The 15,152-nt window shown below is 34.8% G+C and overlaps 1 protein-coding gene across 6 annotated transcripts in view; it reads right to left on the bottom strand.

The window, feature by feature from the left end:
• RC3H1 (ring finger and CCCH-type domains 1) overlaps positions 1-15,152 on the bottom strand; it is a 75,848-nt gene that overhangs the window by 34,226 nt on the left and 26,470 nt on the right. For all 6 annotated transcript variants that reach the window (XM_044942816.2, XM_025285607.3, XM_006042768.4 and 3 more), the window contains 5 exons: positions 8,017-8,385; positions 5,729-5,849; positions 4,767-5,006; positions 4,124-4,299; positions 2,838-3,038 (listed from right to left, as the gene is read on the bottom strand). In XM_044942816.2, coding sequence (XP_044798751.1) covers positions 2,838-3,038; positions 4,124-4,299; positions 4,767-5,006; positions 5,729-5,849; positions 8,017-8,247 — 969 coding nt within the window. In that variant the 5' untranslated portion in view covers positions 8,248-8,385. The remainder of the gene's footprint in view (positions 1-2,837; positions 3,039-4,123; positions 4,300-4,766; positions 5,007-5,728; positions 5,850-8,016; positions 8,386-15,152) is intronic.

Below are 15,152 nucleotides of genomic sequence, written 5' to 3'. Positions count from 1 at the left end.
ACATTTTTAAAAAGAAATTTAATGCTATTTAATAGCTGAAGAGGGTATCTGTCCTGACATAACTACAATTTTATTGGCCATGTAACTACTCAGTGTTCTGAGTAGATGTACGTTAACTTCTTTAACCATCCCCTTATAATAATCCTTTATAAATAATTTAGCAAATAACACTTTTGAGTTTCTAACTTTTTTGAAAGTTTGGATTATTCCTTTAAAATAAATTCCTGGAAATAGTAACTTTGGTAAAGGCCATGAATATTTTGAGGTGTGGGGACTTCCCAGTGGTCCAGTGGTTAAGACTCCTCTTCTGCCACAGGGAACTAAGATCCCGCATGTGAAAGTAATAGAACACTGTAAATCAACTATATTTCAATTTAAAAATGGAAAAATTTGAGGCTTCACTGACAAGTTAGTTCCCTCAAAATCTGTAATCCATTTTACAAACCATCAGCAATGAATGAGAGCATATGTTTCTTTATAGTTTAACAGACAATATTTGTCATGTTACTGTTTTAGATGTGTATTTATTATTGGGGCCCATTCTATCCCATCAATTAGATACACTTCCTCTTTGTGAACTCTAAATTCATATTTATTAATTTAGTACGGTTATTGATTTTCTTGTCACTTTTAATAAGTTCTCTATTTCCATGGTCCAATACAATAGCCCTTAGCTACGTAAGGCTATTAAAAACTTTAAGTAATATAAAAATTTTAGTTTATCAGTCACATAAGATACATGTCAAGTGTTTAATAGCCAAATATGGCTAGTGATCACCATATTGGACAATGCATGTATATAGAAGATTTTCATTATCACAGGAAGTTCTATTGCTCTATATAGTAACAAGATATCACACTGCAAACTTCATTTACCAGTTTGTTGCATGAAAGTTTAGGACATTAAATTCAAATTAAATTCACAGTGTGAGCAAATTATTACAGAGTATACACTTAGGTATATAGTCCAGTTCAGATAAGAAGGTTAATAATCTCCTACTAGAGTTTTCACAAAAGTCAGTCAAGTTTCTCTTCAGAAGTAGAAAGGAACTCCTCTAAAAGATCATGATTAAGGTTATAATCAGTCTATTACATAATTTCACACCTAGGAGTGGCAGGTAAAGTTTTGGTAAAGGTATCTACTGCTACTGCTGCTGCTAAGTCACTTCAGTCGTGTCCAGCTCTGTGCGACCCCATAGACAGCAGCCCACCAGACTCCCCTGTCCCTGGGATTCTCCAGGGAAGAACACTGGAGTGGGTTGCCATTTCCTTCTCCAATGCAGGACAGTGAAAAGTGAAAGTGAAGTCGCTCAGTCGTGTCCGACTCTTAGCGACCCCATGGACTGCAGCCCACCAGGCTCCTCCATCCATGGGATTTTCCAGGCAAGAGTACTGGAGTGGGGTGCCAGTGCCTTCTCCACAGGACAGAACAAATAATATATACTGAAAATTATGCATCACATAGTTATAAAACACATTTCCTAATTCTCCTTTGACATCAACCTACTACTCATTTCAAGAATCTTATCTTTAGGAATAGCAACAACAAAAAAAGGGGGGGGTGGGGTGGAGAGAATAGCCTGGAAAGAGGTTTGAGTGGTTAAGAGCTGGATTCTTGAGTCAGAACTAAAAGTTCAAATCCAGCTCTGTCACTTATTACCAATATGACCCTGGAGAAATGTACTTAACCTGCCTCTGTTTCTGTATAAAAGGAATATTACAGGGCTGTTGAGAAGATTAAATGAATTATTTAAAACTACCAGACAGGGAGTTCCCTGGTGGTCTAGTCGTTGGGACTTGGCACTTTCACTACCATGGCCAGGGTTTAATCCCTGGTCAGGGAACAAAGATCCCACAAGCCATGTGGTATGGACAAAAAGTAAAACATTCTAAGCAAAGTATTAACACATTAAAATAAAAAAATAAATAATTAAAACTACCAGACACACAGTAAGCTCTCAGTAAGTGTTAAATATTTTTTATTTAGGCTACTCTTACATACTGACATTTCTTTAAATTAAATATAGGGTGGACTCTCACATATAGTCTCATTTCTATGGTTATAAGGATTTAAGATAAAGTAGCAAAAATTAAGGAAAATAGAAAGTTTTTAAAAATCATTGAACATAATATATACAAATGGCACTTAAAGACTTTTATACAGCACTTTCACAAATTTCATGTTGAATTACAACAAAACCAGCTTAAATATTTACTCTATAGCTTCAAGATAATTAAATATAGCTTTTAGAGTCAGAAATTTTAGGGGTCTGACCTAAAATTCATGTGTACTTAAGTGATCTTTTCATCATAACAAACAACAATTAAAAGTAGAGATAAACTGAAAATCTGATCAAATTTAGAATGGTTGATAACTTATTATGTGAGATTTTCCTGGCTGAGAGTCAAAAGAAACCTCAGTGTACACATCTTTCAGGCTATTAAATAGGTGCTCCAGGAAGAAGATAAAAGCATTTAGAAAATGAGTTTAACAAATATAGTGATCAAAACTCAAGAGAAAAATAAAAGGGAGAGAGGCAATGAGAAAATAGAGACGGGAGACTCTCAAAGGGATGGAAAGCAACACTGGATAAAATGTAAAACATTAATTAAATCAATTCTTATATAAGCAATGTCAGCTACACCTCAATTTAAAAACCTTTATATGAACAAACTGGTATTATGATGCAACTAGTTATGACATGACACTCAGCTATAGAGAATATAATTTACAAGAGCCTGATATATAGTATTCATTTTAATACATATTTATTAAATAAATGAATTACCAAACTCCATGATTAGTCCAAGAAGTAAAGAACAAAAAAAGAGTCTACCTTGTCAATAATGGACTGCATATGAGATTTGTGAGACTGGTCCCCATACAGCAAAGAGGACCACTGGTCTGGTGCAATTCGTAAGCCTGCTTCCATAGCAATCTGCACTATCTGGGAGTCATGTTCTCGCCGCAGAGCTTCATAGGTTCTAAATTCTTCTTTCAGCTGCATCAAAGAAGAGTCTTCATCACGTTTGGTGACCTAATAAGACATATGTAATCTCATGAGTCAAGTAAGAAACAAACTGTGTTTATATATTATAAGACCACATAGAGACATGAAAATACTTCGAAAAGAAGAAAATTCTCATACAACTATTCTGAAAAACACTGCCTTTTTTAGTTTGAGTGTCAGATGAGGGGATGCGATGGCCTCCTTATAGCTTGTTATCAATTAACAATTTTTTAGACAGGCTCCCCGGCCCATGAAGTACTTGTTTTATGTTGTGTCAAAAGCAGGAAACCTTGACTTTAAGAAGGAAAACAAAATGAACAGTATGAGACACATACTGGACACCAATGTTTGAAGTGTGCTGATTCAATCTGGCATACAAAGGACTACGTTCTGCGTTACTGCATATACTAAAATCAAAATTGCAAATGGAGCTCCCGTGCTGTATATGTGGAATTATGTCAGGAGCAAATAGCCACATAAAATGCACTCCTGCTTTAATGACTCTCTCTTTAGATCAATTCTGTTTGTAGTCTTGATGGAAAACTGACATGGCTTTATAGTCTCTTCAAATAAAAACATCTATATGCCTTGATTTGACCTTTGCTGTTCAATATCTAATATAAAAAATTCAATGCAACAAAATTTAACTTTAATAAGACACCATCTCCCTGGAGAAGGGAATGGCAACGCACTCTAGTATTCTTGCCTGGAGAATCCCATAGACAGAGGAGCCTGGTGAGCTATGGTACACAGGGATGCAAAGTCAGACACAGCTGAGTGACTACATTCTTGTTCTTTTTTTAAGATTTTTTTTTCTTCTTTTCTTGATGAGGACTATTTTTAAAGTCTTTGTTTAACTTGTTACAATATTGCTTCTGTTTTATGTTTTGGTTTTTTGGCCAGGAGGCCTGTGGGATCTTATCTTCCTGACCAGGGATCCAACCCGTACCCCCTGTATTGGAAGAAGTCTTAACCACTGGACCATCATCTACATTCTTTAAAAGAAAATCTGCTAAAATTTATGAAAAGATACAGGCAACTTTATTAAACTCAAGTTTTACTACTTAAGTTTGGGGAAAGAAAGTTTCCTTTTAACTTGAAATTTACCATACCTTGAAGCAGGAGGCTCTATAAAGGAGCTGGACAACATGCCCAATGCTAGTTTTAGAGGCTTGAGGAAACCGTGGCTCCAATCTTTGCACCACAAAGAGAACCAATACTTTTCTAGACAAAGCAGAACCATCTTCTAAGGCCAGGAGAACCAGCTTTAGGGCTTCCTCCTGCATTGCTAGGAAAAGTTGAAAAAAAAAAAAAAAAAACACAAAATTTATCATGTACAGATATTAGATAAATCTATTTCTTAGAAGGGCGATATTTAATAATTTCTACAGGTACCACTTAATTAATGGGCAACACAACAACAACCAATATTCACAGCTACACTTTTTGAACCATATGGGGGCAATCTTGTATTACATTCCATATATTTAATTTAAGAAAGCAGGTTAATAAGGAAAGCAGGTTAATAATAATAATTTAAGAAAGCAGGTTAATAAGGAAAACCTCTATCAAAATGAATAAACTTTTAGCATTAAAAGTTTTAAGTGTACTGAAAAACTGACCTGGAATTACCCACGCCATGATTATGGGAAACCAAGTGAGACATTACTTGATAACAACAGAATATTGCAAAGAACTGGCCTTTTTATATCACCTATAGTGCCTACACTATACTTTAAATATAAAATTATATACCTGGTCCAAGGAACTGGCAGCCTCTAGCTCTGACTGCTGCCCAAAGATTGGAAGAGAGTTGCTGAGGATTCTGGTGTTGGAGAATGAGCTCTGTAACTGTCCGTTCACCTAAAGATCGAGCTGCCCTCATGGCACGAATCCTGCCTTCTTCTTCCACTAGTTGGCAGTGGACCAGCGTCACTAGCTTCCTCTGCATTGGGCGACTCAGAACACTCTGAGTAGTACTATTCAGACCCACTCCTTTAAAATAGAATAAAGAGTTATTTCTAGGTTTTCAATGAAGTTTTGGAGTCCAGAAAAACTTCCTCTAATGGGCTGATTGACTTACAGGTATATGGAATAGTTCTGGGTTCTATCAGGATATTTAAAATAAACAATACAAATCACACAAATGAAGCCTAGTTTGTAGTTTAAAAGTATACAAAGCTGTTAACCACATGCAAGTGGAATACTCACGATGACATTAAATATATCATTATTCATTTTAAGCATAATTTTAAAAGGCTAGTCAATATTTATAATTAAAAATTCAAATCTTAGGTCCTAACAGATTTGGTACATTTCACAGTGGTTAAGCTCACCTTTTCAATGAAAACAAGCCATACTGGCAAGACAGTAATGGTAACTTTCAATTGTATTATATCCCCAATAGCACACCACACAAAACTGGATAGAAGGCAGACAATTCAGGGTTGTCAAGTGATACAAAGCCCTTCTGAAACTACTAGTATGCTTATACCTACTTGTGCAACCCATTCAAAAAATGTTTCCAATAAACAGTACCTAAACTTTAAATTCACTACTTTATTTGATGTGGTTTATAATGATATTATTTAACATCAGTGGGTTTGGCTTATAATAAATAAATGAATTTTGTTAACACAGCCCACAATTTTTATGGTCACAAAAGCATCTTTGATGAACATGTGCTTAATTAGCATGGATAATTTCATCCAATTTACCTCTAGCACTGCTGAGTGGTTTCAGGTACAGTGCTAATTCTTCTACGCATTTTTTGGCTTCCTCATAATGTTTTGTATCTTCAACCCCACTACACAAAGTAATGGGCTGCTGCTCAGAAACCTAGAGGTCAAAAAAAGGGTGTTTGAGTGCTCACTAATTATGATCAAATGCTTTGCTGAATATATTTTATGTACTCCTACTCTCCCTGGTGGCTCATGGTAAAGAAGCGGCCTGTAGTGCGGTTCACCCAGGAGTGGTAGACCCAGGTTCAATCTCTGGGTTGGGAAGATCCCCTGGAGGAAACGGCAACCCACCTCAGTATATCTTCCCTGGAGAACCCAATGGACAAAGGAGCCTGGTGAGATACGGTCCATGGGGTCGCAAAGAGTTGGACACAAGTGAGCAACTAACACACTCATTTGCACTCTATCACTGTCACTATCAAAACTACCATTAAATTAACTGAATTCTTTCAAAAGATCTTTTCTATACATACAAAATTATAGCATTTTAAAATTTTTGTTTCATTTCTGTAACAGCTTTATTGAGACATAATTTGCATAACATATAACTGACCCATTTAAGGTATATATTCAATGACTTTAAGTATATTTAGTTATGCAACATCAAAATTTTAGAACATTTTCATGGCCCCTTAAAAGAATCCCACAGTCACGCCTGCCCTATTTCCCCTCAAACCTCCTCCAGTTGTATGAAGAAACTAATCTATTTTCTGTCTCTCTGGATTTGCCTATTTACAACATTTCATATAAACAGAATCATATAATAACTTCCAAAGCAGCTGTACGATTTTGCATTCCCATCAGTAATAAATGAAGGGTCTCTGCTGCTTTATATACTCACCAGTATTTTGCATTGTGTTTTGAATTTTAGCTATTTTAATTCATGTGTAGTGGTATCTCATTGCTGTTTGCACAATTTCTAAAGGTTTTATTTTGTTTATACTTGCTATAAAATGTGGGCTATCTTTCCCTTATTGTAAAATATATCTTTGCAGCTTATTTATTTTATACATAGTAGTTATACCTCTGACTGTCATTTTAATTTGCAATTTTTTAATGACAAACAATGCTCAGCAAGTTTTTATTTGCTCATTTGCCATGTGCATATCTTTGGTGAGGTGTACAGATCTCTATCCATTTAAAGATGATGTTCTTTTTATAATGGAGTTGAAAGAGTTCTTTATATGTTCTAGATACATGTTTCTTCTCAGATACATTATTTACAATTATTTTCTTCCATTCTGTGAGCTGTTTTCTTACTCTCTTGACAGTGTTGTTTGACACACTACGCTTCTGGTTTCATTTTTGTTTTTTGGCTGCAGCTATTGAGATCTCAGTTCCTTGATGAGGAATTGAACCTGGGCCCTCAGCAATGGAAGTGCAGAGTCCCAACCACTGGATGTCCAGGTAAGTCCAGTAAGTTTTCCTTTTGAATAAGCTGTTCTAGAATTACTCCCTTTATCTCCAACATACATAGTATCGACCTTCCTTACTTTTTATCCACTTAGAGGAAGACTGATCTAGCAAATATTAGTGGTACTAATATTAATATAAGTATTAATGTCCAAGTTCTAGTATATTTAGAACTTGGACAGAAAATAATTCACAGTAAACATAGGACACTTCAGACTCACACTATGCAAATCAGTGAGGGATTGTTTAAGTGATTGTATCTATCTCTGAAAAGCCCGCCTTCCTTGGCTTTGTGAAACCTTCTGAAGATACTACTGATCTCTAACTTGAGAATACTGACACAAAGCTGTCAGAGTATCACCTTCAGAATCACTAATTTTTACATTTTATGTATTGAAGGAGCATTTGCTCCTACTCTAGACAAAAGGTTCCAAAGGCAGTGTTCTACAGTTTTCATTACTTTCTGTATCTTTCATTTCAGTTAGTATCTACTAAGTAAAATTGTCTGAAGCAGCTTCATTTTTCTTATTAAGTAAAATGCAATTGTTTAGCAAATAATATCTTCCTCAATATTAAGAAGTCCTTGTGACTTACCACTAAGGCTTCTCTAGTGATCTGAGAGCTAAGGCTGTTGAGAAAATCTGACCACCAGATTGAATGTTACTGTGCAATGAGAAACACTGCACCAGCACAACAGAACCTAAGGTGCTGAAACAAAGGGCCTAAACAATACTTAACAGAATTGCATCTATCTAAATAGAAGGCAATAGGACTCAATCTTAATCAGTTTCTCTCAGAAGGAAAATGCACATATACAGACATTTAAAAATGTAACAAGTTACCCAACTAACCTGAGCACCCACTAGCTGCAACAATGCTGAGTTCACTGGGAGGAGTTCAATGTCTGTATTGATAGTGGTCTGGTCAAATGGGCAAGCCTTGCGGTGGAGTTTGTTCAGGCACATCTTGCAGACAGTATGGCCACAACCCAAACTGATGGGCTTTCTAATTGTTTCGTCAAAAGTCTGAGTGCAAATTGGGCAGGAGAGGAAATCCGTCCACTGTGGAGCTTGTACAGGCATTGTTCTGGAGTTACAATTTACTCACACACACACAAAATCTAAAGCAAAGATTCCACTGGAATCAAAATCTTTGAAAAAAGTTTTTTTTTTTTTAAATATCTTCTGTAAATACAGTCAGCACATAGTGTGAAATATAACCTGAAAAACAAAGAAAGAAAATGACTGTCTTCGTTTACTGTACATTCTCACCCGACTACCTATAACATTTTATACCACATTTATATCAACACAGTCCACCTTTTTTGCATTTGGACAAAATCAGAGCCATAATAAAACAGCTAGTCTCATCCCTTCATTTTAGAGATGGAGAGTAGACCTCAGAAAAAGGAAGTAATTTGCTGTAGGTGACAATAACAAAGCTGGATCCAAAATCTAAGTCTCTCAATTTATCTAAGTTTATGATTGTTTTATATTTTAAAATTAGACTTAAGATAGCTAAGACTACTCTGATCTGCACACAATCTGTTCATCTGTGAAAATTCATGAAGCTCTACACTTAACAATGTATACATTTCAGTGTATGCTATACCCTAATAAAGAGTTTTTTTAAAAACTGGTCTAAAGTAAAAACTACCCTAAAATATTTTTATCATCAAATTCAGTGTGGGTAATGAGATTAAAAAGCGATTGTGGGGTTTTTAACATTTATCTTAAGAGTTTTGGTTTTTTTTTTTTAAACTGGTAAAGATCTTTAAGCCTCTGTTATGGCTTATATTTGCTGCTATAGTATATTGTGTTATAGTTAAAATGATTTACTTCAAAAGATTTTTTAAATTCTCAAGTTTAAGAATGATAGAACAATACAGTTAACCAGAACACATATACATACAGTTAAATTTTACTGTCTATCCACTTCCTTTTGGTAGGGGATAAAAATCAAATTACAAAACTTATCACCTGTGTCTAACATAAATTTTCTTTACATATAAAATCTAATCTGAAATTTCTTGCACATATCTTAAACAACCTGCTATACTTACTGTAACTGTAGTTTCTAAAAATGAGAACTGATGAACAGAACAATAAAGTAACACAGTATTACATGTTCTTAACGATTTGATTATGCTCCCTAGAGACTGCTTATGGAAGAAAAGAAAAACTCATCTAAGCTGTAATTAATTAGAAAGGTAAATTATCTACACATTTTATTTTCCAAGCATTACATTTAATTTAGGATTTACTGAAGTAATTCAACCTTAAATGCAAGAGAGAACCTTAAATTGAGAGAACAATTTCCATTAGTATGCTAAAAAATTTTATCCAGTCATTGAACAAATTTTTACTAAGCACTACTAGTACTGTGATCCAGACTCTGAATTATTAGGGAAACAATGAAACTCTATAGTATCTGCCTTGTGAGTAACCTGAGCTTTGTCTGGATTTTTGTGCTATCAAATAAATGGATAATGGGGGAAAAAATATAAGAACCTAGATAGTTAACAAGTTAATTTCAAATGTAGATCTAAAATTAAAGTTATCTGTGTATATGTTCAAAGGGCCTGTGCAATAAGAGGACAGAGTGAGTAAAGAAAATGCCCACATTTTTATTTCTATAATTAATTATAAATATTTTAAATAAAATATACCTGCAAATAGAATAAGTAGCTACAGGCATGTTTACATTAATTAAATCTTTATACTTAATAAAAAGAGACCATCATCCGAAGTGCTAAGAAGAAAATGAAGTATCTAATTACTCAATTGTAAAGTCAAATGCTACAATTTGCATGGGGTTGTAGAATGCTCCAAAATAAAGGAGAAAAGTGCTTAAAAGACATAATATTTAGAATAAGAACTGGTTATTAGTCAGAAATGTTTGCTGAAGTTGATTAAGTATCATCCAATCTTTTCTATAAATCAGCATGCAGCTTAAATTAATGCCTAAAAAGAATGTGATCTTAGGTTAAACCTTCACACAGTGAATGATTCCTTCCTTTTTACTAGTATGGCTGTGTAAAGAACTTAACATTTGTTAATTAATCATAAAACAAAGTTAAAACATGGCACTTTATTCCCTTAACACTATACAACTATAGAAACCCAAAAGAGCACAAAACATAAATGCTTTATTGCACAATCAGTATAATTTTTACTATTTATATGTCATGTGCCACATACTATAAATGTACTAAATGCTTTACATAGAACAAAATGATAAAAAGTAGGTAACTACTGTTATCCCATTTTACAGATACAGTTGACCCTTAAACATCATAGGTTTGAATACCAAGGGTCCACTTGTACATGGAATTTTTTTTTCAATAGTAAATACTGCATATTACAATGACCTGCTTCCCTGGTGGCCCAGATGGTAAAGAATCTGCCTGCAATGTGGGAGACCTGGGTTCAATCCCCAAGTTGGGAAAATCCCCTGGAGGAAGGCATGGCAACCCACTCCAGTATTCTTGCCTGGAGAATCCCATGGACAGAGGAGCCTGGTGGGCTACTGTCCATGGGGTTGCAAAGAGTTGGACACAACTGAGTGACTAAGCACAGCACAGCACAACAACCTGCAATTGGCTGAATCCTTGGGTGCAGAACCACAGATAAGGAGGAACCATACATATGGAGAAAATTAAACATAGATTTTCAACTGATTGGAGGGTCAAGGGAGTTCAACTGTCAACTCCATGAGAAATGGAGGTTTAGTAAGGGTGAATAAGCTAAAAACAGAAAGAGCTGAAATAATAACCCAGATGTTATTGTTTAGTTGCTAAATTGCATCCTGCTCTTTTGCAACCCCATGGATTGTAGCCCTCCAGACTCTTCTGTCCATGGGATTCCCCAGGTAAGAATACTGGAGTGGGTTGCCATTCCCTTCTTCAGGGGATCTTCCCAACCCAGGGATTGAACCCAGGTCTCCTGCACTGCAGGCAGATTATTTACTGTTTGAGCCACCAGGAAAGCCCAATATGCGTTGTGTATAGATTTTATAACAGGTAAAAGAAAAGCATAATCACAGATTCTGAGACTAAATTCAATATAGTACAATTGGGGAGCTTGAAAAAAAAAATCAAAGCTACAGGGAAGCCAGAAACAAAACAAAAAATAAAACAGAGAGCAAGACAAAAAGATATGAGGTGAGACTAAAGAATTAGAAGGAACCAAAAACTATAGGATCTTTTAACTCATAACCAGTAGCTCATGGTAAAGAATCCACCTAAAAAGCAAGAGATTTTCCCGGGTCAGGAAGATCCCCTAGAGAAAGAAATGGGAACCCACTCCACTATTCTTGCCTGGGAAATCCCATGTACAGAGGAGCCTTGGCAGGCTATAGTCCATGGAGTCACAAAAGAGACAAACATGACTTTGTGACTAAACAACAACAATGGTATCTGATCGTAATGTTAAGGCACTGAAGAGCCAGGAAATGATCCACTTCATTGTTTTTTAAAACAAGGTATGCCTATACTATCAAAACATGCAGAATAATTAAAAAGAGAATTAAGCATGTAGAAATGTTAAGTTAAAGCAAAATTTTCAGACCAGTACGTATGATGTCATTTGTGTTGGGGAGAGGGGGGGGAATCCTACAGTCTTGGTATCAATGAATATAAATGGATAGAAGAAAAAGATACAGGAAATATCTAACAAACTTAACAGCAGTTACACAGTTGGGCAACTTACAAAATGTATACAATCACAATTTACTTATATAAGTACTAAAAACCTGAAATAATGAAAACAAGAGAAGACAGACCACATTTAGAACACAAAGAGTTACTATAAAACTATTAAAAACATTTTATTTAATAAACTGATCTTCTTTTACTATACATATTTGGATGGTCAAGTCATCAAAATTACTTATTAGTTCTTTATAAAATTCATTAAAAACCCTTTAAGAACTTCTCTATAATTTATGTTTCAAAGAACTAGCATAATTTATTACTTTTATAATAAAATGTATCATTTCCATCTGTATTAACCTAGTAAAATGAAGTATATAATTGCTAACCCCTCACACATTCCAGTTAAGTAGCTCTTAGAGGCGTAACAAAGTTTATAGAATCAGCACCTAGTTCTTCACTAAAAAGCATTCTTTTGACCAAAAAGATGGGTTTGAGAGACAAGGAGAGAACATATTTTAAAAGTTTGACTTTGGATAGAAAATTTAATGAATAAGAATAGGGTAAGTCACTCCTTGATGATTCTATTTCAATCAGCAAAATCAAAAACCAAAGCTTTTCTCAAGACTCAAACTGTCATTAAGTTGTAGTAGATACAAGAAGAATTTCCACTTCCTCATTCTTTAAGCATCTTTCTCCAAAGTCATCTTTTAAAACATTGTTCAAGCTTCTCAAAGACAGTTTTTTACACCACCTTCAACTACAAAACACATCTAAACCACAAAGGACATATGACTTGGCGAATATAATAAACATTCTTTCAATCAAGAGTAAACATGAGACACTTTAATCATAACAAGCATGAGGAGGCTGAGAAGACAAAGGAACTGTCACTGAACAAAGAAACAGGAATTAAGTGACTTTGTTGGAATTCTAGATGTGTCCAAAGAGATTATTGCAACAGGTGACCACCTGGAATAAAATGAAAAAAATAAAAAAGTAACAGGAAGACAGTGCCACACCCCACCTATGGCGACTATGCTGGTGTTTTGGTCTCACCACTCCAGTGAAATAAATGGCTCTTCTCAACATCACCAAGATCAAGCCCTGAGCTTTTGGAGTGGGAGCACTGACTCCAAGACCCTAGACTACCAGAGAACTAACCCTAGGGAGTATCAAATAGTGAGAACTCCCACAAAGGAAACCATAAGTATTCCTTATGAGGAAAACACAAGTATTAAATAATACATTAGATGAGATGGATCTCATTGATATCTTCAGGACATTCCATCCAAATACAGAAGAATACACCTTCTTCTCAAGTGAACATGGAACAGTCAATTTAAGAAAACTGAAATCATTATCAAGCATCTTTTCTGACACACTAGACTACATATCAATTACAAGAAAAAAACTGTTAAAAACACAAACACATTGAGATTAAACAATACATTTCTAAATAACCAACAGGTTACTGAAGAAATCAGAAGGGAAATCAAAAAATTTCTAGAAATAAATGACAATAAAAACACAACTCAAAACCTATGGGATGCAGCAAAAGCACTTCTAAGAGGGAAGTTTATAGCAATACAGTCCTACCTCAAGAAACAAGATAAACATCGAATAGACAACCTAACTTTACACCTAAAGCAAATGGAAAAGAAAAAGAAGAAGAACGACAACAACAAATTAGCAGAAGGAAATAAATCATAAAGATCAGAGCAGAAATAAATGAAAAAGAAATGAAAGAAACAGTAGTAAAGATTAATAAAACTAAAAGCTGGTTCTTTGAGAAGATAAACAAAATTGACAACCCTTTAGCCAGACTCATCAAGAAAGAGAGAAGAATCAAATCAACAAAATTAGAAATGAAAAAGGAGAGGTTACAACAAACAACGCAGAAATACAAAGGATTATAAGAGACTATTATGAACAACTATATGGCAATAAAATGGATAACCTGGAAGAAATGGACAAATTCTTTGAAAACCTTAATCTTCCAAGACTGAACCAGGAAGAAGCAGAAATTATTGAACAATCCAATTACAAGCACTGAAATTGAAGCTGTGATCAAAAATCTCCCAAAAAACAAAAGCCCAGGACCAGATGGCTTCACAGGAGAATTCTATCAAACATTTAGAGAAGAGCTAATGCCTATCCTTCTAAAACTCTTTCAAAGAACACTTCCATACTCATTCTACAAGGTCACCATCACCCTGATAACAAAACTAGACAAAGACAACACAAAAAAAGAAAACTACAGGCCAATTATCACTGATGAACATAGATGCAAAAATTCTCAATAAAATTTTAGCAAACAGAATTCACCAACACATCAAAAACCTCATACTCCATGATCAAGTTGGGTTTATTCCAGGGATGCAAGAATTCTTCAACATACGCAAATCAATCAATGTAATACACCATATTAACAAATTGAAAGATAAAAACCATATGATAATCTCAACAGATGCAGAAAAAGCGTTTGACAAAATTCAGCAGCCATTTATGATCAAAACTCTTCAAAAAATGGGCATAGAAGAAACCTACCTCAACACAGTAAAGGCCATATATGGTAAGCCTACAGCAAACATTATTCTCAATGGTGCAAAACTGAAAGCACTCCCCCTAACATCAGGAACAAGATAAGGTGTCCACTTTTGTCACTATTATTCAACATAGTTCTGGAAGTCCTAGCTACAGCAATCAGAGAAGAAAAAGAAATACAAGGAATCCAGATAGAAAAGAAGAAGTAAAGCTCTCACTGTCTGCAGGTGACATGATACTGTACATAGAAAATCCTAAAGATAGTATCAAAAAATTACTATAGCTAATCAGTTAATTTAGCAAAGTTGCAGGATACAAAATCAATACACAGCAATCACTTGCAATTCTATATACTAACAATGAAATACCAGAAAGAGAAATTAAGGAAGCAATCCCATTCACCATTGCAACAATAAAAAAAAATATCTCTAGGAATAAACTTACCTAAGGAGACAAAAGAACTCTACACAGAAAATTATAAGACACTGATGAAAGAAATCAAAGATGACATAAACAGATGGAGAGATATTCCATGTTCCTGGGTAGGAAGAATCAATATTGTGAAAATGACTATACTACTAAATGCAATCTACAGTTTCAATGCGATCCCTATCAAATTACCAATGGCAGTTTTCACAGAACTATAAGAAAAAATTTCACAATTCATATGGAAACACAAAAGACCCTGATTAGCCAAAGCAGTCTTGAGAAAGAACGATGGAGCTGGAGGAATCAACCTTCCTGACTTCAGATGATACTACAATGCTACAGTCATCAAGACAGTATGGT

This window comes from Bubalus bubalis, chromosome 5 (genome assembly GCF_019923935.1).
Source record: "Bubalus bubalis isolate 160015118507 breed Murrah chromosome 5, NDDB_SH_1, whole genome shotgun sequence".
NCBI classification, from domain to species: Eukaryota; Metazoa; Chordata; class Mammalia; order Artiodactyla; family Bovidae; genus Bubalus; species Bubalus bubalis.
The sequence above is the reverse complement of the archived record's forward strand: the minus strand, read 5'-3'. Positions and strand labels throughout refer to the sequence as shown.